Consider the following 26,472-nt stretch of genomic DNA (forward strand, 5'->3'; position numbering starts at 1 on the left):
CCACCCCCTGCAGGTCCAGCCCCTGGTCCTGCTGCGGCACCACCAGCACTTTGAGGAATGGCACGGCCGCTGGCTGGAGGACAACGTGACCGTGGAGGCAGCTGGCCTGGTGCAGGACTGGCTGATGGGCGAAGAGGATGAGGACATGGTGCCCTGCAAGACACTCTGCGAGACGGCCCATGTGCATGGCCTGCCTGTGACCCGCTACCGCGTGCAGTACAGCCGCCGCCCTGCCTCCCCCTGATGCACCTGAGCAGCCATCGCAGCACAGTTTGGTGTGGTTGCTTCCTCAGGCCTAGGTGTCCGTCGAGACCATTTTCCTGAACCCCCCGAGGGAAGGAGAGCATCCCCCAGCCTTGCTGCTACAGGCTGCCGCTCCAGAGAAGGGGTTGTGTCAGCTTGTGGCCCCACGCTGCCATCACTCTCAGCTCCCCAGCCTCCTTTGGGCCAGTCCTGTGCCAAGCCTGAACCCCCTGCACTTGAACTTGGGGCTCAGTCCCCAGCAGAAAGGGGAGGATCCACCCACTGCCTGAGGAGCAAGCAATTATGTTCACACACCTGCTAGGCACTTACATCACCTGTGCCAAATCTCTGCTCGGGGCTGCGCTGGTCATTTTGTGCACAGGGCATCTGGGAAAGTCAGTGACCAGCCATGTGAGGGCGCACGTTTGGGAGGGGCCGGCATTCAAAGGCTCCCAGCGTAAAAGGAGCCGGGCAATGCCCAGATCTGACAGTGTGGGCATCAGCTTGGCCAAGCACCAGTGCTCGGATCCTCGTTATTTTATAAGCAGGAAGAGCCCTGTTAGCCAAACTGTGAGGTGTGGTGTGGGCAGGAGCATCAGAATGGCCCAGAAGACCCCACTCTGGAAAAAGGACTGCCAAACCCTGCATTGATCCAGCAGCCGGACTCTGGGTCTGTAGGGGACAGGGCTCGGCCCCACACCCACCAAGCGAGTGGCCCATGTGGGAGGGCTCCAGGGCGGATCGTGTACCAAGATGGACACTCCAGAAGACAGGTGCACACACCTATTTATTCCTCTACGCTCTCTCAGTGTTGGCACTTTCCAACAACCACGTCCCAAGGCTTCTAGGGACTGAGAGCCTCTTCATTCCCACCCGACACGGCTGTTCCTGCAGCTGCCACCTGGCGTGTGTGTGAGGGGCTGGGGCGACTGTCCCGTGGAGGCGTCCATGGCTTTCTGGGCCAAGAATGCCAGGCAGTTCAGGCTGGGGACCAGCTCCCTAGAACTCACTGCACACGAGAAGCCCGGGCCGGGCCCTGGGAACATCTTACCGAGCGGGATCCGCTGACAAGTGGGCCCGAAGCAGTCCCCGTGCAGCCTCTGCCACCGCAGCCCTCGCCCTCCTGCTGAGCTGTGCCAAGCCCACGGTTCCCGCACGTGGAGACGTGTTTCTAGAAGTTGCCTGTGGAGCTCAAGGTTTGTGAGGCCTTTGACTGTGGGCCAAGGCTTACTTATCCCTCCTGGGGTCTCCCTGCCCTGTTTCCTCAAGTGTAACCCAGGCACTTTGTCTGATCCCTTGTTTTATAAGAAGGGAACTTACCAGAACTGCACCAGCCCCGGGAGGCAGCCCCTCTGTGCCTCAGCGGGGGCCTGGGGTGTTTGCCAAACCCCTGATCCCCTACCCTGCATGCTTCTAAGGAGCTCTCTCGTTTTTGAAGAATTTCTCTTCTGGGGCTTGAACTTCCTTCGCAGCTGTTTTGAATGTAGTTTCCTTTTCTATTTATTTGCACATTAAAGTGAACAATTAAATATTGACCTGAAGCTGTGAGCTCCCATCCGTTGTTTCCTGTTAGTGAATCCCAGGCGGCTTTTCCCACACAGTGAATTCAGGCAGCGGGACCCACAGGGAGGTCTGCACCTGTGCACAGTGGTCCCCAGACCTCCCAGTTACGTTTCCCGCGGGGGGTTCTCCGTCCTCACACCAGAGCATTTTCTAGAACATTCCAGTTCAGTTGTTATGTTCAGTAGAAATGTGAAGTGTTTCCTTCTAATGTTGTGCATGCAAAAACCAATTACAACACCCGGTGTCTGCTCGGAGTTTTCTCTGCCTTGTGCGTCTGATGCCAAGTCCTGAGGCTCATGGGAGGTGAATGGGACATGGCGGGCGGGCGGCGGGGAGCGGGGGGCTTTGCTTCCCCAGCCCCACAAAACCACCCTCCATACTCTACCTCTGGGGCCACACCCTTCCACCTCTTGCTTCTTTCCCATCACTGTCCTCTGAACATCTCTAGGACCCCCTCCCACCTGGCTTGCTCCCACCCTCCAAGGATCAGGGGAGCCCACACCTCTGCTCAGGGGCCTTCCCGCTGCACCATGTACCTGCCTCCCCTCAGCCATGCCCAGTGCCTACCACCAGGTTCCTGAGCTCAGTTGGCACTGCCCTGCCCACCTGGCCAGTCCTCTCCCAGAAGTTGCCCACCTCCCTGAGTGGCTGTTGCTGCCTCCCAGGGGCCCCTCCACCCATGTGGGGCCCCTCATGGTCCCCACCTCCCCCTCCAGAATGTCAGGGGTAGCAGGCAACTTGGAGAAGGAGGCTCTACTAGCTTGGATTTGTGGCACCCACCATTCTACTTGCTGTCTCTGGATCTGACTAGGAACCGTGTAAGTGGAATCATACAGTATGTCCTTTTGTGTCTGGCTTATAGTGTCCTCAGCGTTTATCCATGTAGCATGTGTCAGAATTCCCTTCCTTTTTGAAGCTACCTTCCTGCTTTTTTAAAAACGTAAGTTTTTATGGAAAGTGACACATGTACAGAAAGTTCCAATAGTACAAAGAAGCACACGAAGGAGTCGGGGCCCAAGTCCCTCTCCCCAAAGGCAGCTGCCCCAGTCACTTACCGTCTCCTCCCCCTGTGCTCCAGCCGTCAGGACACGGGGGTCGGGGTGCCACCCTCAAGGCTGAATCCCAGGGCCAGGGGCCACAGCAGCAGGAGCGCTCACATGTGATCGGGCCGGGCGCTGGCTGCTCTGGGCTTCAGCCAACTGGCCTTGGGCTTCCTTCTGCTGGACCCCCACCCCCAGCTTCCTGATTGCAGGCAGAGGGCAGACACCTCTGCATCACTTGTCACCCAGTTGGGACAGGACAGCAGCCGACACCTCCCTGTCTGGGGTCCCTTCTTTCTGCTGGCACAGGGTTGTCTCCATGGTGGGGGGGAGGGGCCGTCAATGGGCAACCCCTCCCCCCCCACCCCTGCCCTGCCTTGCTGGTAATAGCCCCTGTACAGATACCTTCCTGCACACGTGTGTCTGCCATAAATTCCAAGACACGGAACTCCTGAGTCAGACCACCCTTCTGGGGGCTCCCAGTCTGCCCTGGCCCGGTGTCCCATCCCCAGCATTCCCTGCACAAGTTCCCTGGAGGGTGGCAGGGGTCCCCATCCTGGCTTTCCTGTGCTGAAGGCATCATCAGTTGTGCACCATCCAGAGACGTAGGCATGGGCTGAATTTGTTACTGGTGGAAACCACCCCGAATGGGAGAGCTCCTGGCTGAGGCCCTGGCCCAGTGGGAGTGCTCTAGGCCTCAGTCCCCCCTCACCCCGGGGCTGGGGGCAGGGACTCAGCATCTCAGCCTCTGGCCATGTCCAAACTGCTCAGTCACTTCCTGCTGGTCTCTGTGTCCCTGAGAGTGATGAGATTAGGGTGGCTGTGCCAAGACACCACATCTGACCCCCTCTACCACCCCCACTGCCCCTTGGGGTCCTCCTGCTCCCAGACACAGGCCCATGGCCCAGACCTGACCACACAGAACTGAGGGCCCCGAGGTCCTGGCTCCTCAGGCAGGACTGTTGGAGGCTTCTCTAGGCCCTGGAGGGGAGAGGGGGTGGGGGTTGGGTGCAGGAGAGAGGAATACGCTCCCTCTGAGCCTCAGTTTCTTCATCTGCACAGTGGCCCCATCAGAATACAGGAACATTGGGGGGGGGGGGGCGGCAGAGGAAGGAGGGTTCCTGGGAGATGGCTCCGGTGTCCCGACCTGGGCTGGCCTGCTGCCTCCCTTGGCCTCAGATGTGGATGTGTGTGACCATCTCTCCCAGTCAGGCTGGGGTGGGGCCAGGGCAGGAGCAAAAGACGCTTGGAGAACTCAGGACAGACATCGCCCAGAGGTGGCTGCGCCAGGCTCCCCTGGACACTCAGGGCAACACGACAACAGGGCTCACGCCTCCTCCGCTCTCCCCAGCAGACCCAACTCACAAGGCGCCTTCCCCTCTCCCCCTCTCGGCACCTCACTTGGCACATGCCCAGGCGGTCGTGCTGGGTAGTGGGTGAGGAGGCGAGAAGGCAGGGCAGACCTTATAGAGGACCTGGGGCTTGGGCACATGTGGTGGGACAGGGGGTTCACCTGCTCTGACCTATGACCTGAAAGACAGGACTCTAGTCTTGCCCACCAGAGAGAGACGAGGTTTCAGGAAGGCCAAGAGCTCCTGATGGAGGACGTGACCTGGAGGACTGGCTGCTGTGAGAACGGCGGCTGTGACTGGCCAGCAGGAAGTGACCACTTAGCCCACACAAGCTTCCTGGTCTGGACAGGGGGTGGTGGGGCTGCTGCAGCCTGAGACTTCCTCCCCATCTCACTGGCCCAGCACTCGTACCCCGTGAGGCACCTCTGCCAGACAAAGTGGCCCCAGCCACCAGGCCACTTAGGTCATCCGTGGGCCTCCCACAGGCTGGCTGAGGGCAGGGGCTGGTTTATCTCACTGGCCCTGTCCGCTCCCCCGCCTCCACTCAGGAAGCTGGGGGTGGGGGTCCAGCAGATAGGAAGCCCAAGGCCAGTTGGCTGAAGCCCAGAGCAGCCGGCGCCCGGCCCCGATAGCATGTGGGCGCTCCTGCTGCTAGGGCCCCTGGCCCTGGGATTCAGCCTTGAGGGTGGAACCCCAACCCCCAGTGTCTACGATGAAGGCTGGAGCACAGGGGAAGGAGATGGTGAGTGACTCCAGGTGCTGCCTCAGGACTGGGGGAGCATGATAGATGGGCGGAAGGACACGGGACTGGGGGGCCCTCCAGCTCAGCCCTGAGCCCATGGGGAAAGGGTTTCCATGTCCAACTCTGTCCCACCAACCTGGGGGGGCTCCTGTGAGCTGGGGCTTGGGCTGTAGCCCCTGTGGGGGGACCATCCAGCAGGAGGGCTGGTTGAAAGGCAGGAGATGACGCCTCCATCCCCGTTCCCTCCCCCAGATGGCCAGCTGGAACCTTGGACCAAACCCCAGGGGGCAACAATTTGCATGCCTCGCACCTTCCCCGGCAGGCCCTATGCCAACCGCAGCTACACTCTGGAGCTTTCGGAAAGTTCACGGGCGCTGCTGCTGGGCTGGGTGCCCACGAGGATGGTGCCCGCTCTCTATGGGCTGGTCCTGGTGGTGGGGCTGCCTGCCAACGGCCTGGCACTGTGGGTGCTGGCCACGCGAGTGCCTCGGCTGCCATCCACGGTGCTGCTCATGAACCTGGCAGCTGCTGACCTGCTGCTGGCCCTGACCTTGCCACCCCGCATTGTCTACCATCTTCGGGGCCAGCGCTGGCCCTTTGGCGAGGCCGCCTGCCGCCTGGACATAGCCGCACTCTATGGCCATATGTACTGTTCTGTGCTACTGCTGGCTGCCATCAGCCTGGACCGCTACCTGGCCGTAGTATACCCACTGCGGGCCCGTGCCCTGCGAGGCCCGCGCCTGGCCACTGGGCTTTGCACCTTGGCCTGGCTGGTGGCGGCCACCCTGGTGTTGCCCCTGGGGCTGCAGCGGCAGACCTACAATGTGTCACAATCGGATCATGTGCTGTGCCACGACGCACATCCCGTAGGTACCCAGGACTCCTACTGGCGACCCACCTTCGTCTGCCTGGCCGTGTTTGGCTGCCTCCTGCCCCTGCTGGCCATGCTGCTCTGCTACGGGGCTACCCTGTGTTCACTGGCCGCTGGAGGCCAGCGCTACAGCCACGCACTGAGGCTGACTGCGCTGGTGCTGGCCTCGGCCCTGGCCTTCTTCGCGCCCAGCAATGTGCTGCTGCTGCTGCACTACTCGGACCCAGGCTCAGAGACCTGGGGGAACCTGTACGCTGCCTACGTGCCCAGCCTGGCACTCAGCACCCTCAACAGCTGCGTGGACCCCTTCATCTACTATTACGTGTCGACTGAATTCAGGGACAAGGTGCGGGAAGGGTTGCTCCGCTGCTTGCCAAGTTCCACCACGGTCTCCAAGGAGAGGGGCAACCCGGGGACAGGCACCAGGTCCTCATCGCTCGTCTGACAGCCCCTCAGGAGGCAGAGCAACAAAGAGGGGTTGTACTGGGTTGAATGGGTCTCCCGCCAAATTCATGTCCCTCAGGAACCTCTAATGAGCTTGTTTGGAAATAGGGTCTGTGCAGGTGTAATTAGTTAAGATGAGGTCACATTGGGGTAGGATCAGCCCTAAACCTGTCATGACTAATCTATATATAAAAAAGTGTCCGACCGTCCGACGCACACTGACCACCAGGGGGCAGATGCTCAATGCAGGAGCTGCCGTGAGGCACACACAGAAACAGCACCACGGACCTGGTGCCCACAAAGCAACACTCGGCTTCCCCCAAGTGGGACACAGGCCCTGCCACCACCCCGGAGCAGCAGCCCACCAAATCACAGCCACTGCCGCCGAGACCCCATGGCGCAAAATGCAGCCCACAGCCCAGCCCAGCCCAGAAACATTACCGTGGGCGCCAGGTAATGAGGTCACATAGCAACACCCGGCTTCTCTCCCTAGCAGCTAACCTCCTGCAGTTTCTTCAGCCCAGGAACACGACTTGCTTTATAGCCAGGTGCAATCATTTTACACTGAAACCAAATGTCTGTGAAGAGTTTTCCTGTGCCTCATCTCATTTGATCCTCACAGAAGTCCTGGAATAGGTAGATGGGAGACTCGGTGGAATCCTATTTTCTTTTCATTAGCCGGAAAATGGAGATTTAGAAAGCTTAGAAACTTGACCCGACTGAAAAGAAGAAATGGTGGGCCTTGAAAACGAGGTCAGGTTTTCTCACTGCACAGAATATAGTCAAACACTGCTGCAGTTAAATAGTTTACCCTTTGTTCTCCCTGCATGATCTACAATAATAATCTGCTTCATGTTGATATTTACTGCTGGGTTGCTGAGGCCCGGTGCACAAAACTTTGTGCACTCGGGGGTTGAGGGGTCCTTCAGCCTGGCCTACGCCCTCTGGAAGTCCAGGACCTCTCAGGGGATGTCCACCTGCCGGCTTAGGCCTGCTCCCCGGGGGGGGATCAGGCCTAAGCTGGCAGTCAGACATCCCTCTGGCAGCCCGGGAGCCCTCGGGGGATGTCCAACTAATGGCTTAGGCCCGCTGGTTCCCATCATCACCGTTGTGCTGGCCAGCCATCAGCCGGCTTCTGGCTGAGCGGCACTCTCCCTGTGGAAGCACACTGACCACCAGGGGGCAGCTCCTGCGTTGAGCGTCTGGCACCTGGTGGTCAGTGCGCGTCATAGCAACCAGTTGTTCCTCATCATTCTGCTGTTAGGGTCAATTTGCATATTACTCTTTTATTATACAGGAAAAGGCTAAGTTGACTAGCACATGCACGATAGATATAAAGCTCTCGCTGGCGCCAATTGCACGCGTGTGTTTCGATCTGTCATTGTCAATTGTGAATTTGGTTGACACGTCTATTATACAGAAAGGGCAAATAGCTATATTAAAATATTTCTTCTAGCTGAACCAGTTTGGCTCAGTGGATAGAGTGTCAGCCTGTGGACTCAAGGGTCCTGGGTTCGATTCCGGTCAAGGGCATGTACCCTGGTTGCGGGCACATCCCCAGTAGGGGGCGAGCAGGAGGCAGCTGATCGATCTCTCTCATCAATGTTTCTAACTCTCTATCCCTCTCCCTTCTTCTCTGTAAAAAATCAATAAAATATATTTTTAAAAAATAAATAAATAAAAAATAAAAAAATAAAATATTTCTTCTAATTCATTTCCTTTTAATGTGCACAAATCCATGCACCGGGCCACTAGTGTCCTTCTAAGAAGACACAGAGACACAGGGAAGAAAGCTGTGTGACCATGGAGTCAGAGACTGTGGCCACAAGCTAAGCACAAGGGTTGCTGGCAGCCACCGAACCCGGGAGAGCAGCCTGGGAGGGACTCTCCCTCAGGCCCTCCAGAGGACCCAGCCTTGCCCACAACCCGATATTAGACTTCTGGCCTCCAGGATTGAGACAATAAATGTCTGTTGTTTTAAGTCACCTGGTTTGTGGTACTTGGTTCCAGCAGCCCCAGGAAACCAAAATGGGCAAAATGCAGATTCCCAGGCCCGCCAGCTCCCCCGTGTCCAGGTGGGGATGAGACAGGCTGATGGTGCCCTGGACCCATCCAAGAACCCCTCCAGGAGAAGGTTCAGACCCTCCCACCCTGGCGGCCCAGGCAGGGGGAACCTGGTTAGAGGTTCTTGTTCTCAGAAGCCCAGCTTCCAGCTCCAGGGTTCAGGGTGTCTCCTGAGCAATCACTGTGGAAACCGCCACTCTGCTCCCCAAAGCCTCATGCAACCCATCACTGGGAGCCACAGGCTCAGCCTCCTGCTGTCCCCTGGCTGCAAGATGTCACCTCTTCCCTTTCACCTGACTCCTGCTTTCTAACTCCTCATCGCCGGGACGAGGGGGGAGGGGAACTAAAGGGGGGACGCTGTGCACCTGGGGGCAGGGGGCTTCAGTCTCAGACCCCCACCCCCAGCTGTTCTGAACTGAGTGGGAGGGAGATGCCACACAGGAAAGGCAGCAGCCACTCTCCCCTTCTCTCCGGAGAGCAGCCTACGTTATCAGCAGCCACTGAGGTAGCAGCTGTGGGGTTAGCAAGCCTCCTAAGGCACAGGGGATGGGGGTCATCCTGGATTCACATTGGGCCTATGTCTCTGGTCTGGGGGACAAGGAGCTGGTGAGGGGGCAGCCCAAGGACACACGGACACACACACACACACACACACACACACACACTCTCTCTCTCACACCTGGGGAAGTGTAAGATCACCAGTAGCCTGGTGTGTGAAGTACTAGCTTTCTAAGATGTTACCACTGGGGGACTCTGGTGGGGGCACTAGGAACTCCGTATGGTGTCATTTCTTACAAATGCGGGGGAATCTTGGGGTGCACGTGTGCAGCACCCTCCCCCCACACCTGCTCTGGAAGGTTGGGCTGTGGATGAAGGAACAGAGGCCTGGGGGGCCAGATGGGAACTGCGGCTCAAGCTTTTGGGGCTGGCCCCCACGAGGCGACCATCGAAACGAGCTTTTATTATACCAGCAGCCTCTAGTGCGTGAAATACGGGGCTCGTCCAGTGAACTGTCCCTTGTAGATGGGCGGGGGCGGGGGGTCAGGGGCATGGGACAATCACTGCTGATGCTGCACCAGAGACCTCCTGGCGGGGCAGCCACCTCGGGCCCTGGAGGGGCTCTGTGCTGCTCTGAGGGTTGGTCTGAAATAAATACCACGTGGGGGTCGGGTGGGGGTGGGGAGGCAGGCGGATGGGAGAGGGTTACAGAAAGGAATCAGAGCCCAGCTGGAGTCCTGGCAGGAAGGTCTGAGCTTGCAGCTTCAGTGGGTTGTGGAGCTGGGGCGCCCCCCTCCCTGGGGCTGTGGAGGGGGATGGTCCTCCAGGTGGGGTGCCAGGGAACGTGGGGTTCAGGGGTGAGGCCTTGACAGCAGTAAGATCTAAGTGCATCTGCCCAAGACTAAACATCAGGCGCCCCTGAGGCCAGACTGGGCGGAGTGTGTGGGAACTGTGACCATCCTGGTACAAGCCGGGGTCTGGGGAGGTGCTCGGGGGGCCTGGGGGCCCGGGTTCCCCAAAGGGAGGCCAGGCTTTGCATTTTGGAGAAAGGCAGCCTGTTTCATTTCAAAGATGCCAAGGAGAGCACGGATGCGTCCTTGATTTATCCAGAGTCCTGTCCTCTCAGAAACAGCCCTTGGGCCATGAATTCTTCCCGGAAACATCCCTTCTCCCTGGAGCAGAATGTCCAGCTGAGGGAGCTGCTCTGGTCCGCAGAAAGGGGGCGTCAGCCTTGGGATGGAGGCTGGGTGCCCCGAGCTCCAGCTGCAGCTGTGGAGTTGGGGGACAACGGGCCTCCAGCCACCGCCCAAGGCCTTCCCTCTGGTGGAGGTGGGGGCTGGCCCCCCAGGAGGCCAGTCATCCATGGGGCAGTCAGGTCTCTGCGGTTGGGGTTAGAGGGTTCATTGGGAGGTGGGGCCACCTGGGCCGGCCCACCAGCCACCAGGCAATCAAGGGAGCTCTGCAGCCAGTGGCCTCCTTCCCGCGGGGTGGACAGGAACAGGAAGCAGCCAGATCCGGTCCAGCTCTGAGCATTAGGAAGAGAAGCCGCTCTGACTGGTGGGGAGAGAAGGAGAAAGAGTGTGGGCTGCCAGGTCTTGAGGGGCCCAGTGAGCTCTTCCCAGACCCGGCCTCCTCTGCAGGCCTCCACCTCCGCAGGCCTCCACCTCCGCAGGCCTCCACCTCTGCTGGCCTCCACCTCCACTGGCCTCCACCTCCACAGGCCTCCACCTCCACTGGCCTCCACCTCCACAGGCCTGCACGTGGCTCAGCCAGCTGCCCCGCCCATTGAGACAGCAGCACCTCCCATAGGGGGCCCAGCCCCACAGGCCCCTGCCCACCCAACCGGGCCACCAAGATGGGACAGGGCTTCACAAATCGAAAAGCCACCTGAGGGCCTCAACTCAGCAGTGAAAAGGAACTACTGACGCACAAAAACCACACGTTGGATGGAAAGGGAGCTCTGCTGAGTGAGAAAGCCAATCTCAAAAGGTTGCCTACTCTACAGCTCCGTTACATAGTATTCCCAAAATGGCAAAATTACAGAGGGAGAAACCGATGAGGCTGAGGAGGGGAGGTGGGGGCAGTGATGAGGGTGGCTGTGAAATGGGGGTCCTGGAGGTGTCAGCTGTTCTGTGTCCTGACTGGGGTCGTGGTTACACAAACCCACACATGAGGGGAACGTGCAGGCTCGGTTGCAAATGAGGGCACGTGGACATGGTGACAGAGCAGTAAGATGGGCGGGCTGGCCCTGGCCGGGTGACTCCGTTGGCTGGAGCATCATCCCACACACCGAAAGGTTGCGGGTTCGAGTCTCAGTCAGGGCACATACCTAGATTGCAAGTTCAATCCCCGGTTGGAGTGTGTGCAGGAGGCAACCGATCCAGGTTTCTCTCTCGCATCGATATTTCTCTCCCTCTCTTTTCCTCTCTCTCTCTAAAAAATCAATAAAAACATTTTTTAAAAAGTTGAACAAAAATCCCCTCTCCAAAACAGAAGTGAAAGCAGACCCCTTGGGAGGCACTGGAGAGAGGGGTCAGATCCGAAGGGGGTGCCAACACTGGGAGAGTTCAGTGTGTGTACAACAGCTACAGCCTGGAGGATGGGTGAGGACGAAAAATGGAGACACACACCTTCAAGGGTGATACATTTTTGGCAAAGCGGTACAATAGTCGCCCCAAGTATAATGAAAAGCTTAAGGATGTATATGGTAATCCCCACCCGGCCCCAGAGCTACCACTAACAAAAATAAGGCTAAAAGGACACTCGCTAAATTAAAATGGAATTCTAAAGAAATACTTAATTAATCCAAAAGAGAGCATGAAGGGAGGGACAGATGGGACAAAACAAAAATATTCCAGCAGTAGCTCTGAACCCAGCCTTGTCAATCATTACGTGGAACGCAGGTAGAATGACGCACCCCGGAAGCTCTTGCGGGCTTTGCTGAGTGGGGTCAGGAGCAGCCTTTGCCACTGGTGTGGGGCGGCTAAGACTCTCTTGGAGGAAGTCAGGGCTCAGAAGACAGAGCCTGAGGCCTGTTGGTGCACCAGCCCCAAGCACCTGACACATCGCTGAGCTACTGAGTTTGCTGTAAGTCACCCCAAAAGATAGGCCTCCTCCAGGAAGTCTGCTCAGGAGCCCCCTCCCAGCCTCACCCCACAGCACTCTCGGGTCTGACCACTTCCACTGGGGTGACAAAGGCTCCCTCCCTGACCAAACTCCACGCTGGCTCCTCTGGGCTCTTTTCCAACTAGGTCTCTGCTTTTGGACTGCTGTGTTCATCCCGGTTTTGTCCAATGGCAAGAATCCACTAAGTGGGTTTAGCCCGAATCCCCACCGTCCATATCGGATCACCCTCACACCGGTCAGGTGCCTCTCCCGCCCCATCCACACCCCAGGGGACAATGTCTGATAACCCGCCTGCCCTAAGCAAGAATTCTGTTGTGTTGGTTTAGCCAGATTCCCTCTTACCCCTGATGTTTCCTCTTAGTAATTTTCCATCCACTCACCCACCACCCTGCTCCCTGGCTATAAATCCCCACTTCCTGTATTCGGAGTTGGGTCCACTCTCTCTCCCCACCGCAAGACTCCCTCTACCTATCTCGATACCCACCCACCCCCCCCCCCCCCTTAAATAGAGCCTTCCTTGTGTTGTGAGTATTTTCTTTTTCTTTTATTTTTTAAAATATGTTTTTTATTTGAGAGAGAGAGAGAGAGAGAGACATCAATGATCCGCTGCCTCCTGCATGCCCCCCACTGGGGATGGAGCAGCAACCCGGGCATGTGCCCTGACCCCTGACTGGGAATGGAACTGGTGACCTCCCGCTCCATCCACTGAGCCACGCCAGCTGGGCATGAATATTTTCTTGGACAGGGTCCCAAGCCCAGTGGGTCTCAGGGACAGGTCTGTCCTGGTCTAGTCCTCCCTGGGAAGGGCTCTCTCAGCCTCACCCTGCACAGACAGGCTGTTCTCTGTGTGCTGGATGAACATGGGTGGGGGAGACAGGATCCCCCACTTATCCTGGAAACCCCAGAAGGCTGACCCCTCCATTGTCACTCCCATCTCTGCCTGGATCCAGGGCTAGTGGAGGAGGTGGGGGCAGACCCAGCGCTCACCTGTCCTCTGCCTCCCCCTCCAAGTCCAGGGCCTCCTGGCTGGCTGACAGGGGCCCAGAGTCCAGGGGGACCGGGCCATAGTTGTAGTTATAAGCAGAGGCTGGCATCGGCTGCTCTGGAAAGAGGGGGGACTCAGTAGGTAGAGGGTGCTGGATGGAGGGGGACTGAATGGCAGACAGCCCAGCGGGACAGGAGAGGAGATGCATGGCCCAGAGCAAGACAGGAGGTGAGAGGTCATGAGAAAGGGGAAGGGACACAGGTCAGAGGTGGGGAGATGCAGGAAGGGGCGGGGGAGGAGACTTAGCAAGACTGGGAAGGAGATTCGGAGGCCCAGAGGCTAAGGAACGAAGATGGGGGAGGACAGGAAGCCAAAGGGACAGAGAGATGGGGGGGAGGAGAGGGGGGAGATGGGGCCACAAATAAGGGGGAAAGTTGAAGGGAAGGGGGAGAGACAGAGGAGCCTGGTTCCGCAGGGGGAGGAGAGACACGGATCCATGCGGTGGGGGAGGGCGGGAAGTGAGGGACAAAGTAGGAAGCTGGGAAATGGAGAGGGGAAATAGGTAAGTGGGAGGAGGGGGCTCAGATGTGTGTGTGTGGGGGCGGGGGGGGGGGGGCTCAGACAAACAGGAACAAGGGAAAGAGAGGTCCTCGCCAAGGGAGTGGTAGCAGGGTCTGCTCAGCCAGGCAGTGACCAGAAGGGAACGGGAGGGGAGGGAAGGAGAGGGGGAGGGGATAGGAGTGAGTGATGCAGGACACGGGCGGACGGTGGACGAGGTGATGGAGAGAAGGGATAGGTGCTGGAGAGAAGGGGCAGGTGCTGGGGAGGAGGGGGAGGTGCTGGTGAGGAGGGGCAGGTGCTGGGGAGGAGGGGCGGGTGCTGGGAGGAGGGGCAGGTGCTGGGGAGGAGGGAGAGGTGCTGGGAGGAAGGGGAGGTGATACGGAGGAGGGGCGGGTGCTGGGGAGGAGGAGATGGAGAGAAGAGAGCGTGACAGGCATGGGGTGAGGCACTCCTGGGGGAGGCAGGATCCCCGAGGCCGGGCGCACGTGGGTCCTCACCGAGGGAGCAGCGGCCCGGGGGCGCGGGCTGCAGCCTCAGGCCCCTGCGGCAAGCGGCCTCCTGCAGGCGGCAGGCGCTGCTGTAGACCACGCCGTCGGAGCCGCACACCGGGTCCCAGCGGGCGCTACAGTCCCGGGTGCAGTCGCAGCGCGCGATGGTCGCCTCCTCCTTCGGGTCAGCCGCGGGGCCCCCGCTCGCCAGGAGACCAGCCTGGGGAACGAGGCCAAGTCGGCAGAGCCCAGGGCACCCCAACTCCCCACCGGCCTGCGTCTCCAGCGTGCCTGGGTAGGGGACGGGTCCCTGGGGGCAGGGCCACCCCTCTCCGCGTGTGGGGGCCGGTGCGCTGCAGTTACTGGGGGCTCTGAGCCTTAATCTAGTGTAATTTCGTTCAAATATTTGCATAGTGCTTACTAAAATAAATTTTAAAATTTAAAAGGTTTAAATTAAAACCAGTTCAAGACGTTTGGGACCTCCGGCCCCGCCCAGACCTTGTGGAGGAGCCGGAGGCAAGGGCTCTCCACCCGCCCTGGTCTCACCTCCCCGCTCAGCCCCGCCCCTCAGCCCACAACTCGCGCCTTTGACAAAGCTGGGGTGCTCCTGCCTCACCACGCCGACCCCCCTCTGCCAGGCCAGCCCCCTCCCCGCAGATCTCAGCTCCCAGCGGGCGGGGCCCCGCGCACTCACCAGGGCCCTGGGCCGCGGAGCGCTCCACTTCGTTGCACGCGGGCCCCGCGCACAGCTCCCGGGCCAGCGGGCTGTGCACGCTGACGTTGTAGAAACGCGTGGCCTCAAAGGCTGCGGGGCGAGGGGGATGGTGACCATGGGAGAGGGTGACAGGTGAGGGGCTGAGCCGGGGTGCGGGAGGGCAGCGGGCCTACCGGGCTCGTAGTAGTCGTACACGGAGATGGGCAGCGCGGACGTCCTGCCCACCACGTGCTCGCGGAGCGCCCGGAACTGCACGCAAGTCAGGCACTGGCTGGAGATCTGCGGGGCAGCGGGCGGCTCGGCTCGGGCTCGGGCTCAGGCTCGAGCTCGGCTGGGACCACTCGGCCCACGGCCTGAGCTCCGGCCTCCATGCTCCTTGGCACCCCAAAGCGTGGACCCAGACTAGCTGATTTCGGGGTACCCAGGAGAAGTGAAACAGAAACCTGGTCCCATTTCAGTTCGTGGGTCCTTTTATTCTCCAGGGAAATAAGTCTCAGCTGGCCTTTCAGCGCCCCAGTCCTGCAGCGGGCCCCCCTCGCTGTGTGTGACATTTAGTTCCTTCACAGCGTGTGTGACATCACCTCTGTCTACATCCAGAGCGTTCATCACCCTAAAGGCGACCCTGTCCCCAAAGCAGTCACTCCCCATCCTCCCCTTCCCTGTGCCCCTCCCTCATGCCCTGGCAACTGCCGCTCTGCTTCCTGTCTCTATGGGTCTGCCTGTTCTGCGCATCCTATAGAATAAAAGCGTAATATGCTAAGTGTCGACCACTCGACAAGGCGCTATGATTCACACTGACCACCAGGGGGCAGATGATCCAACCAGTAGGTTAGCTTGCTGCTGGGGTCTGGCTGATTGGGACTGGGTGAGAGGGCCGGACACGCCCTGGAGCCCTCTCTAGGTCCCTCCCCAGCTGGCCCCAATTGGGCTGGGCGAGATGGCCTCGCCAGCCAGGCCGAGGGACCCCACCCATGCACGAATTTGTGCACCAGGCCTCTGGTTTCATATAAATGGGATCACACACTATGTGGTTTTTTGTGCCCGGCCTCTCTCAGCATGTTTTTGAGGTTCATCTGCATTGTAGCCTGCGTTAGTGCTTCATTCTTTTTGTGGCTGAATACTATATTCCATCCACCCCCAACTTTTCCCACCAAACCAGCTGGCTGGGGCACACCATCAGCTACAGCAGCTGTGCCTGATTACTCTCCCGGTTTCTTTCTCATGGTATGAGATAGTTGGAGGAATCACACTGGACCGTGACCACTGTGCCCTCCCCAATGTGGGTGCTGAGGAGGCCTCTGCCCACCGCCCCAGCTGGCAGTACCTCATCAAAGTAGAAGAGAACTCTGCGTCCGGCCACCTCGTACCTCTTCAGTGCCACATGCTGGCCACGGAGCAGCTGGTGAGGAAGCCAGAGGTCAGGGTTCCCCCAGGCCCTCTGCCTGCAATGCTTGCTTCCTCCCCCATCTCTTTGGGGCCCAGTGTGGTCAGTGGGAGATAGGCCTGGGGAAGCCGGGGCCCCAGAGGCTGGGGAGGTTGCCCACTGTCATCAACAAGTCCCTATAGGCAGGGTCCAGGGGATGACAATGAGCACTCCCCAGGCCCTGGGGACCCCCCAGCCCAGGAGAGGGCACCCAAGGCAGCCCCTGTCCCTAGCGGTGCCTCACCTCTTACTGCAGCCTCTTCCCATCTGGCTCCAGCCCCGGGTCAGGTCTCCCTGTGGCTGAGCCCTGTCACCAGCTCCTGCCTCACCTGCACCATTTAACCCCCTCCCTCCAGCCCCCCTGCCCGGCCTGGGACCTCTTTTCAGTTTTTTTGTTTGTTTGTTTTTATTGATTTTAGAGAGGAAGGGAGAGGGAGAGAGAGAGAGAAACATCAATGATGAGAAGCCCATACCCAGATGGCACACATAGTGGGTTCTTTCTAACACTAGCACGCCCCACACTGGGGATCGAGCCTCCTGCATGCCCCACACTGGGGATCAAGCCTGCAACCCGGGCATGTGCCCTGATGGGGAAGCGAACCATGACCTCCTGGTTCATGGGTCAACACTCAACCACTGAGCCACCCCTGCCCCAGAGCCTCTGTGCTGGTCTCCTCCTTCCCCTGGCACTCCTTCCAGTCCCCCTGGTCACCCCCTCCCCACACTGTAGACCACCTTGGGCCCAGGCAAGACAGTCCCCCACTTTGTGCACCTCCCCTCCCCCACAAAAGAGGACATGAAACTGGTCTCTCTTAAAGCAAGTCTGCTGAAGCCCTCCACTGCATGGCCGGCCAGCCTGAGGGGAGACTCACCTAATCAGAGAGCCCCCCGCTTCCCACCGGCCCCTCAGCAAATGGCCAGCCCAAAAGCACCAACTCTGCCCAGAAAGTGGGGGAAAAAAACCCATCAACCAACCCATTTTAGGAAGTGCTGGGAATTGCCACTCTGGGCAGGACCACCAACAAGAGACCCCCTGGCCTCTGCCTACCAGAGCCGCCTTACCTGCTCCAGGCTCTCCATGTCCGCCCGCAAACCCGACAGCAAGGGCACCTCTAGGACAGCCATGTTGGAGGACCCTGCATGCAGCCACCTTCCGATAAGAGAACAGGCTCAAATTCAAGGCCCCTGGTGGAATTCACGGCCCCCTCCGCCCCCCACCACCCACGTGGCTGACGTCCTGGCCTGGTCCTCACTGGCAGGCCATCTGCACACACACGGTTTGCCAGTCACCCGTCAGCCCCTTTCATAGCTGAGACACGGAGGCCATAAGGAGGGGGCCTTGCTGAGGGTTCTGGGCCTGAGGGGAACCTAGTCACTCAGTGCCAGACCTCCGTTTCCCCTTCTTTGACACGGGATGTGGCTCTGGCCTCTGGGGCCTGCTCCCCTGTGCTGGGCGTTGGTGACAGGAGGGAGGCTGACATTCAGAGAGGAACCTGCAGACTGCGGGTCCGAGGGGACAGGGTGGCCACCACCCCTGGGAGGGTCGGGAGGCTCCCTGAGGATTCAGGCCTGAGCGAGCCCATACCCAGGTGGCACACATAGTGGGTTCTGACACTGGCAGGCTGGGGGCCCAGGTCAGGGCAGGTGCCACCACTGGGCTCCCAAATCATTGGTGTTTGCAGCCAATGCCATCTCTGTCAGGGGGCTGGGACTGACACAAGCACAGGGCAGAAGGCCTCACCTGGTGCACACCTCCAGGGTCACCTGGTACTCCTGGTGATGCAGGTCGGCTGCTGGGTCGTCATCATCAGCTGAGGATGCTGGTGCTGGGGGCCGGGGCCGCTCAGCCTCGGGCTCCTGGAGATTCACGAACAGCTGGAAGGACGGCTTGGCCACCGGGTCTGGCACATTGTAGCTGACATCAATCTGGGGTGGGTGAGAAGACGGAGTCTTAGGGCTCTGGGAATGGAGGTGGGGGCAAGGCAGGGACAGGTGGGAGAGGCCAGGATGACGATGACAGTGACATTAGCAACGGTTCTGGGGACTACGGTTACTCCATTTAGCCTTGAAATTCCCAAAGCTGTTTAAACAGACCATCATCCCTTTTTTACAGGCCTTAAGCCAGGTCTGCCCGCCTCCAGGACTCTCTCTTCTACCTCCGCTGAGACCACGGTGCCATCTGGGCTCCCATTTTAGAGATGGGAAGGCTGAGGCTGCAAAGGTCTCCAGACAGACTTGCCTTCTCCCCACTCTCCAGAGCCCGTGAGGCCATCCTGCCCCAGCCCAGAGCTCAGCTAAACCTCAGGACCTGGTGACAGAGGGACTATAGGGAGGGCCAGGGGGAACCCAGTCAAACGGATCTTTCTGGAGGGACCCGATATCCAAGGGGACACGTGGTCACCTTCGTTGGGCCCTGCATATGGGGTGCTGACAGTCTGTCCTGGAGTCTCTCTCACATACCCACCCCGCATGCTGAGCTCAGAGCTGTGGCCCACCCCTCCCAGGGTCCCGGGTTCCAGATGCCCCTGTGAGCACCCTCACCTGCATCAGGCAGCAGCCTTCGCCCTTGGCGCTCACAAACAGCCCGGTGGGGAGGCTGGGGATCTGGGGAGAGAGGACACCGTCATCCCCCCGCAGACACATGGGTGGGCAGGCAGCTGCCCCGACTCCCAGCCCTGGGAGCACCTACCACGGCTGTCTGCAGGACCTTCTGGTTGGCCCTGTGCAGCTCGAAGGTCTCCTGGTAGTCCAGGTTGGTGGAGGCCAGTGAGATGGTGAGGTTGACGCTGCCAGCGTAGGACAGGATGGCATACTCTGCCAAGGCCTGCAGAGCCACACAGGTGTCCTGGGGACAGAAGGGGAGGCTGCCCTCAGCGCCACGACCAGGCTGGCCAGCGGCCCCTCGGCTCCCCCTCCTGGACGGTGCTGACCCTGCCCAGACCCGAGCCCCTTTCTTGGCCCTGCCCAGCTCGCCTGAGTGGAGGAGAAGCCCCCGAGGGCGTTCCGCTGCTGGGACAGCCACTTCACCACGGGCAGGGCCGTGGCCACATCCCCCAGGAGGGTGTAGGTCAGCAGGGCGTAGGCCGTCATCTCCACATCCGCTGAGACCACTGCAACGGGAGAGGTGGCCGCCAGGACCCAAACCCCAGGGCCCACAGCAGGCAGCGGGGGAGGGGCTGGCAGTACCTGCCTGGGGGACCCCGTCGCTGAAGCTCATGAAGGTGTCCTTGCCCCGATCCTGGGAACCCGTCAGGCTCCAGTGGGTGACCCCGTCTGCAAGGCCAGGACGGATGAGGGCCACACCCCAGGGCGTTCAACCTGGCATCCCAGGGTGGGCAGCAGGGCACGTGGTCTCAAGAAGAGGCCCAAAGACTGGGTCCCAGTGGGGGGATGCGGGGACAGGAAGGGCCTTGGGGCTGTCTCAGATCTGGCAACTACGTGACAGACCCCGCCTTCCTGTACCCCTGGCGGCATCACTAACCAATGGCCTCCCTCCTGGCTAAGCCCTGATGTGTCCCAGGAAGCCACTCCCCACTTGCAAAGGCTCCGTCCTGTGAGCTGTAAAAGGCCCTCAAACCCTGAACAAACCAGGCACCCCCGCCCCCCATCCCTGCATTTAGTCCCAAGTAGACACCAAGGAGCCAGCTGGCTGCTCTCAGAGTTTTGCTTTCTAACTTTTTTCCCCTTAAGTAGCAAAAACAACTTTCCAGGGGATGTCTGGAGCAGAAAAGCCAGGGTGGAGGCTCAGCCCCAGTGCAGCTGCTGGGAATATGCGGGGAGGCGGGCGTGGGGGCAGTGACGGGGAGGGGACTCGGTGTGGGGGCGTTCAGAGAGGTCACAGTCAGTGGTGACTGGCACTCCCGGACACAGTGGGTAATCATTTTGTAGTTGGGGAGACTGACACCCTGAAGCTCACCCAGTGATGGGGGCGGGTGAAGACCAGCCCCTGCCAGGGGTGATTTAAGGAAGCCTGGGGGACCCTCTGCTGGGGATCCCTGAGCAGTGTCCTCCCTGGGGGGATGGGGGTCAGTGTTCCCTATTTCCTGGGGGGAGAAAGTGATGCTCCGGCTCAATCCACGTCATCAAATGACGCCACTAGGAGATGCAATAATAAGTGAATAATCCCACAAACAAAACCAAGTGAGCACGAGATGCCTCCTTATTCCGAACTGTTCCCTGGGCACAGTGGGTGGCCCCGCACAGCGGCCACTGGGGTGGCAGGCGCGGGACACCTACCCTGCGTGATGGCCAGGCTGCGGAGCTTCCGCAGGGCCACGGCGGCTGCCGGGCTGCGGAGCAGGGTCAGCGCGTAGGCAGTCAGGGCGCTGGTGTAGGGGTCCGAGGCCAGGGCTACGCTGGACTCCAGGAAGCGCCGCGCTCTGGCAATGGCGCCCCTCTCCTCCTGGGGGAGGGGGTGTGGAAAGTGCAGCCCTGAGAGATCACTCTGCCCCCACCCACCCCCCACCCAGCACCCCCACCTGCGTGCCAGGGGACAGCGCTGGATGGCTCACAGCCCCTTGCTTTTATGTTGGTGCCAGCATTTCCCGAATGAAGTCCGAGCACAGCAGATCAACCCAGAGGAGCTCTGGGGACACAGGCAGAGCGCTGGCCGCCCACCCACCTCCCCTCGTCGCCACGCTGGCCTCTGAGACCCACTGCTCGGCTTTTCTCAGCTTCAAGGCCTCGAATCAACAGTTGCCTCCTCCAGAGAGTCCACCAACCCTGCTCACACTCACCCCCCCACCCCCACCCCCCAGTGTGAGTTGCTGGAGGACGGAAACCTAGTTTATTGTCCAGTGATGGGCTAGGTTCAGGGAAACTGCCTCAAAATAATGGTTAAATGGAGAAATGAGTGATTGGAAGCATTTAAGGATTAGCAAATGAGCCACGTGTTCCCGCGGGCACCGGGGGAGCCGTGGAGTTAAGCTGACTCTGCTTTAGTGTCATGAAGATCGCAGAAGGCAGCTCCCCCCAAGCTTCCCATCTTCAGACCAGGACAGAGCGTGGGGCTGCTGTGAAGGTGTGGTGTCCAGATGCACCCTGTACCTTCCGGGGCAGGTGCCAGGGATGACACAGCAGGGGACCCAGACCCAGGCCTGGCCCGCACAGGCCAGCAGGGGAAACCCCTCCCCTGTTCCTCCCGCCTGATCTCTTGGGCCCCTGCGCTCACCTCCGAGGCCACATCCGTCTCCAGAAGCGCAGCCACCACATAGGCCGTCAGCGGGACTGTGCCATGGATCCCGCCCTGCAAGAGGATTCTCGGCTTCACTCCGACCAGAGGGGGCAGCCCTCACCGCACGGGCCGGCCCGGCAGCACCGGGAGCAGGCAGGGCAGGGCCAGGGACCGAAAGGAGGCCCGGAGGCCGCTCACCTGGATGTCCTTGTTCAGAATCCTGCCTGTGGCTGGGAAGGAGCCGTCCACCTGCTGCTGCCGCACGATCCAGCCCTTGGCGGCCGCCAGCTCCCGGGGGTCGATGAAGATGAAGCTTCGCGCCTGGGCAAAGGACTTCAGGACAAAGGCTGTGAGCCTGAAATAGGACCAAAGGGGCTGGGGGGTGCAGAGCAGGGTCGCCTCCCACGTGCCCGCTTAGGGACTGGGGCATGCTCACTTCCTCATTGGTTAGACAGGTGAGCCCAGTCTGCCCGTCCAGGGCTGCTGAGAGCACTCAGTGGAAGTGTGTAGGCACCCAGCTGGCCCAGCGATGGCGCCCACTCTCCTTGCCAGACCCTCTCTCTCCAGCACCCAAGCCTTCCTACAAACTGGTCCAGTCCCACCGCCCCTGCCATGTGCATCAATGGTGGCCTGGCACACAGGAGCACCCGCTAAGTGAGCAAGTGAATGAACGAAAGAATGAATGAACATGAAATGAATGCACGGGCGCACAGGAAACCATCTGTAACTGATCCCGGGTTTTAAGGCTTCGAGGCTGGATCCTCCCAGTCAAGTATTTAGGGAGAAGCACTAAGAGATTGTCCGTCCCGATGGATACCCGGCTCTGTGCTGAGCACGCCCACATCCTATCCCACTGTTTCTTGGATCCCGGTCCTGGATGTAGAGTGAGGAAACAGGCTCAGAGAGGTTGGGCACCTGGTCTAAGGGCACACAGTTCACAAGAGACACAGCCCCGTTTTCCCAGCTGCAGGTGGATGCTGCTGCCGCTGCCTGTGCTTCCTGTAGCCTCACCCTAAAGGGCTCTTCACAGGGGAGGGGGAGGGAGAGGCCTCTGAGTGTCACGTCGCAACCACAGTGGACCTGGCCTTGCTCACTGTGTGCGTGTCCACAGGGGAAGGTGTGTGATGAGTCACAGCTCACTGTTTCTGAACAGCAGAGGCCCCTGGGGGCTGCTGGGGCTTGGCCAGCTTCTGAAGAAGGAGTCAATGGCTCTGGCCACCCGGGGGCGGTGTTACCGTGGCTGTGCATCAAGGGCTTTCAGCAAGACAGGGCCCTGGGACCAGAACTGGGACAGTAGACAGGCTGCTGGGGGATGGGAGACTGGGCAGGTCACCAAGTGTGGGCCCCTCTGGAGCCACGTGGGCGACTCCGTCACCGCAGGGCTCAGCCAGGCGTGTCCCATTGCCCCGGGCCTAGGCACCGCGGTTGTGCAGTGGACGCTGTCGGCTTAAGGACAGGGCATCTCCACACCCAGGGCTGCTGCAGGTGCCACCAGGCTGGTGCTTTCGGAGGAGGGCCCCTGGGGACAGTTGGGGGTGCCCTACAGTCTCTGTAAGCCCCAAAGTGGCTGGGGCAAATCCACAGACTGTCATGGTCCGAGGATCCCAGGGAACAAGACCCGGGTCTGCCCAGCCCCCCACTGGGCCTGCCCTGGTCACTCCAAAAGTCAGAGGGAGCCCCTTGCCAGGGAAACCGGATGCCAGGCCACTCCTCCCGAGCACCTGACCCAGACCTCTCCAGCATCCCTTCCTGCTCGGGGTCCCCATCCTCAGGTCCAGGGGGCCCGAAGGAGGCCCAGAGCGCCCAGACCTGTTCCCAGGAGGCCAGAGAACCGGGGGTTCCAGGTCCCAGGGGCTCCGGGTCCCAGGGGCTGCAGCCACAGCAGCAAAAAGAGTAACAGTAGCTCCCACCACCCCCACCGCACCCAGGGCCAGGCAGAGTCTCCACTTGCCAAGCAAGCTCGTTGTCACCCTGGGGTCAGGCCCCGAGTCCTGGCCTCGCCGTGCTGGACGAGGCCCCCTGTGGCAGCGCCGGGCATGGGACTCACCACATGCTCCCTGAGGCGTCCCGCTCCCCGAAAGCACTGTAGGCGCCATCCCGGTGCTTATAGGTGAGCTGCCGCTGGTAGCCTGTGGGGAGAGCAGAGGTGACGGCATCCTCTGCTGAATGGCCTGGCCCGGGCCGGCCCATGTCCCACCCTGGGAGCCACAAACCATGCCACAGCCACATTGGGGATCCTTGAAACTGCCCGGTGACAGCAGGGCTGGCCAATATGCACCATCTCGGGGTGACGCCCTCTGTCCCCAGGAGTGGGGACTGTTCCGCCTGCCCGATGGAGGCGCCACAGTGACCAGAGCAGGAGAGTGATGGGGACAGGAGGGAGGGAGGGAGGGAGGGAAGTCAGGCAACTACGGGGGCCTCCAAGCTGGGCATCAGGTCTTATTGCGAGGCCAGCAGGGGGCATGGGCAGTGCAAGCCCTGCAAGCGATTACAAACTGAACAGATCATGAGACTCAGCAATTCCACTCCAGCGATCTTCCGCGTGTCTTTACCCAGCCCAGGAATGGGACCATGTGTGCAGCACCATCTAAAAGTCCCGAGCTGGAGACTGCCCCATGCCCATCAACACGCACATCGTGGTCCCTCTACACAGCAACGGGAGGTGAAAGGACCCCGCGTCCCCCAGCTCAGGGAGCGACTCTCTCTCTCTCTCTCTCTCTCTCTCTCTCACACACACACACACACACACACACACACACACACACACACACGGTGCAGGCAGGCACACGCTGTGGATGCCCTGGTCAGAGTGCCAAGAGCAGAAAACTAATCTGTGTTACTCAGGGCAGGAAAGTGAACCCAGGTCCAACTCCGATATTTTATAGGACTTTTTCTATTCTAAATGTTTTTTTATAATATTACTAGAGGTCCGGTGCATGAAATTCGTGCACAGGAGGGGTCCCTCAGCCCGGCCTGCACCCTCTTCAATCCAGGACCCCTCAGGGGATCTCCAACTGCCGGTTTAGGCCTGATCCTAACTGCTCACCTGCCTGCCCGCCTGATTGCCCCTAACCATTCTGCCTGCCTGCCAGATCACCCCCTACCTGCTCTCCCCTGCCAGCCAGATCACCCCTAACTGCCTCAGCCCCAGCCACTGTGGCTTTGTCTGGATGGACGTCTGGAAGACGTCCAGTCTACCCAGTCTAATTAGCATATTACCCTTTTATTAGTATAGATTATATTGCTCTTGTTGGTTAAAAAAAAATCTACATTTTTAAAAGATGCTGTTCTTTCCCCTGGCTGACTACCAGCACTCAGAGCCTTGTCCTCACAGGTGTGGCCCCAGCTCCTGCTGACAGTGGCCGATCAGGTCACCGGAGGGGCCTCACTCAGCCACTTCCTCCCCTCCCCCCATCTACTGTGCCTGGCGTTCGGGCCACCCCTGCAGTCATGGCTGCCTTCCTCCCCACACCCTCAACCTCGGCAGTTCCCCCAGTACCTTGTACCAGGTGATCAGTGGTCTCCCTCTCCACTTCGGGGCTGAGCTGCCGGGTTTTCTGAAGATACTTCAGGACAAAGACGTTGGGGGCAAAGTGGATCATGTTTTGCTCTCCACAGCCAGAGGGCAGCCGCAGGAGGCTGCTGAGGTGGCTCAGGGTGGGCCCCATGACGTCTCCTGGGGAGCAGGAAAGGAGAGCTGGGCTGGGGGCCGGCCTTGCCAGGGTCCTCGCTGTCTTTGGGGCAGCTTTGCAGAGATGGGAGCCCACCTGTGGCCTAACAGTGGCCACCCCCACCTCCGAATGCTAGTGCTGCCATTTGAAACTGGACTGCACCCTGTCCAGTCAGCCCACCTGACCTACCAGCTCTGCTGGCCACCTCATACACACCTCCCTGTGTTCCTTAGCTTGAACTCAGGTGTTCTTTCTCTGCCTTTTCATTACACTAAATGCTTTTTGCTTTCTGGTTTTTAAAACAGGTACATTCAAGGCTATGAATTTCCCTCAAAGTATGATTTTGCTGCACCTCACAAATAATAATGCATCAATACAGCCATTTAGAATTCTAAATCACTCTAAATATTTTTCTGACTTTTAATAAAAAAGGTGATTTTTAAAAATTGATTTTAGAGAGAGAGAGGAAAGGAGAGCAAGAGAAAATCAATTTATTTTTCCACTGATATATGTATTTATTTGTTGATTCTTTTTTTAAATATGCTTTTATTGATTTCAGAGAGAGGAAGAGAGATAGAAACATCAATGATGAGAGAGAATCATTGATCGGCTGCCTGCTGCACTCCTCTATTGGGGATCGAGCCTGCAACCCAGGTATGTGCCCTGACCGGGATTGAACTGTGACCTCCTGGTTCATAGGTCAACGCTCAACCACTGAGCCACACCAGCTGGGCCATTGGTTGATTCTTGTATGTGCCCTGACTGATGGAACCCACAACCCTGGCTTATGGGGATCCTGCTCTAACCAACTGTGCTACACGGCCAGGGCCGTATTGTTAATAAAAGTTTCCATACATGTGTGGCTTTGTTGGTGCATTTTAAATTATTTTTCTTTTATTTCTAGTCCTTATTCTCATCCCTTCAGCACTTCTTCTCTGCCCTCTGCCCTCTTGTGCGAAGGCACTGGCACGCGGGGCCAGCTTCCCCTCCTCTCCACCTCGGCCCACGTGCCTCCTCACCTACGCCCTTCACCTCCATTTGGGCCACTAACCCTCCCAGCCACCTCTAACTTAACCTTGTACTTCAGAAATCATCAACTCCAATACCTTCTGATCCAGCCACAACCACCAACCTCCCTGAGCCCCAGGGCTTCCACTCTCTGATGTCAGAGACCTAAGACCCCCTCAGTCAGGTCTGTCTGCCCCCAACTGGCCTCTCCCCCTCTCCCCACCCTTCCAGCTCCCAACATTAGATGGATCACACAGTGCCTACTTCCCACTCCCATGCCTGAGCTACAGAAGACAAGCCACAGCCCTAGAGACTCCGGTCACAGCCTCTTGCCCCTGTTCAGCCAACGTTCTAGATGCCAACAACCCCCCTCACCACGACCCCCACTCTCCTCCCTGTACCTGCCTGGTTTCACCTGGCTGTTTGGCCTTCTTTGCACATCGCCCCAGCTCCACTGCCCCTGGAGTTTATGGCCTGCCCCTTGGGGTCACCCCACACAGGGCTT

General features: G+C 59.4%; 3 protein-coding genes across 3 annotated transcripts in view; 2 read left to right on the forward strand and 1 right to left on the reverse strand.

The window, feature by feature from the left end:
• Positions 1-1,778, forward strand: part of SIN3B (SIN3 transcription regulator family member B) — a 40,704-nt gene extending 38,926 nt beyond the window's left edge. The window contains exon 19 of the mRNA XM_070416333.1: positions 14-1,778. Coding sequence (XP_070272434.1) covers positions 14-244 — 231 coding nt within the window. The 3' untranslated portion in view covers positions 245-1,778. The remainder of the gene's footprint in view (positions 1-13) is intronic.
• A 3,053-nt stretch (positions 1,779-4,831) lies between these two features.
• F2RL3 (F2R like thrombin or trypsin receptor 3) lies at positions 4,832-7,947 on the forward strand. Its single transcript, XM_070416336.1, has 2 exons — positions 4,832-4,940; positions 5,193-7,947. Exons 1-2 carry the CDS (start codon positions 4,832-4,834, stop codon positions 6,254-6,256), a joined length of 1,173 nt encoding a protein of 390 aa, XP_070272437.1. The 3' UTR covers positions 6,257-7,947.
• Positions 7,948-9,236: 1,289 nt separating this feature from the next.
• Positions 9,237-26,472, reverse strand: part of CPAMD8 (C3 and PZP like alpha-2-macroglobulin domain containing 8) — a 61,013-nt gene continuing 43,777 nt past the window's right edge. The window contains 18 exon segments of the mRNA XM_070416334.1: positions 9,237-10,371; positions 12,931-13,045; positions 13,987-14,179; positions 14,181-14,197; positions 14,672-14,782; positions 14,866-14,971; positions 16,017-16,091; positions 17,178-17,265; positions 17,857-18,041; positions 18,657-18,719; positions 18,805-18,960; positions 19,089-19,225; positions 19,302-19,388; positions 20,352-20,517; positions 21,286-21,360; positions 21,487-21,643; positions 23,336-23,417; positions 24,788-24,964. Coding sequence (XP_070272435.1) covers positions 10,350-10,371; positions 12,931-13,045; positions 13,987-14,179; positions 14,181-14,197; positions 14,672-14,782; positions 14,866-14,971; positions 16,017-16,091; positions 17,178-17,265; positions 17,857-18,041; positions 18,657-18,719; positions 18,805-18,960; positions 19,089-19,225; positions 19,302-19,388; positions 20,352-20,517; positions 21,286-21,360; positions 21,487-21,643; positions 23,336-23,417; positions 24,788-24,964 — 2,012 coding nt within the window. The 3' untranslated portion in view covers positions 9,237-10,349.

Source organism: Myotis yumanensis, unplaced genomic scaffold (assembly GCF_028538775.1).
Source record: "Myotis yumanensis isolate MYYU_CA2020_CCGP unplaced genomic scaffold, mMyoYum1.0.hap1 SCAF_5, whole genome shotgun sequence".
Classification (NCBI taxonomy): domain Eukaryota; kingdom Metazoa; phylum Chordata; class Mammalia; order Chiroptera; family Vespertilionidae; genus Myotis; species Myotis yumanensis.

Excerpts from the sequence above, each read along its gene's own strand:
- F2RL3 (XM_070416336.1), top strand. The coding sequence starts at position 4,832 with ATGTGGGCGCTCCTGCTGCTAGGGCCCCTGGCCCTGGGATTCAGCCTT. Across the intron at positions 4,941-5,192 it reads GAGCACAGGGGAAGGAGATG|ATGGCCAGCTGGAACCTTGG; the intron begins GTGAGTGACTCC and ends TCCCTCCCCCAG.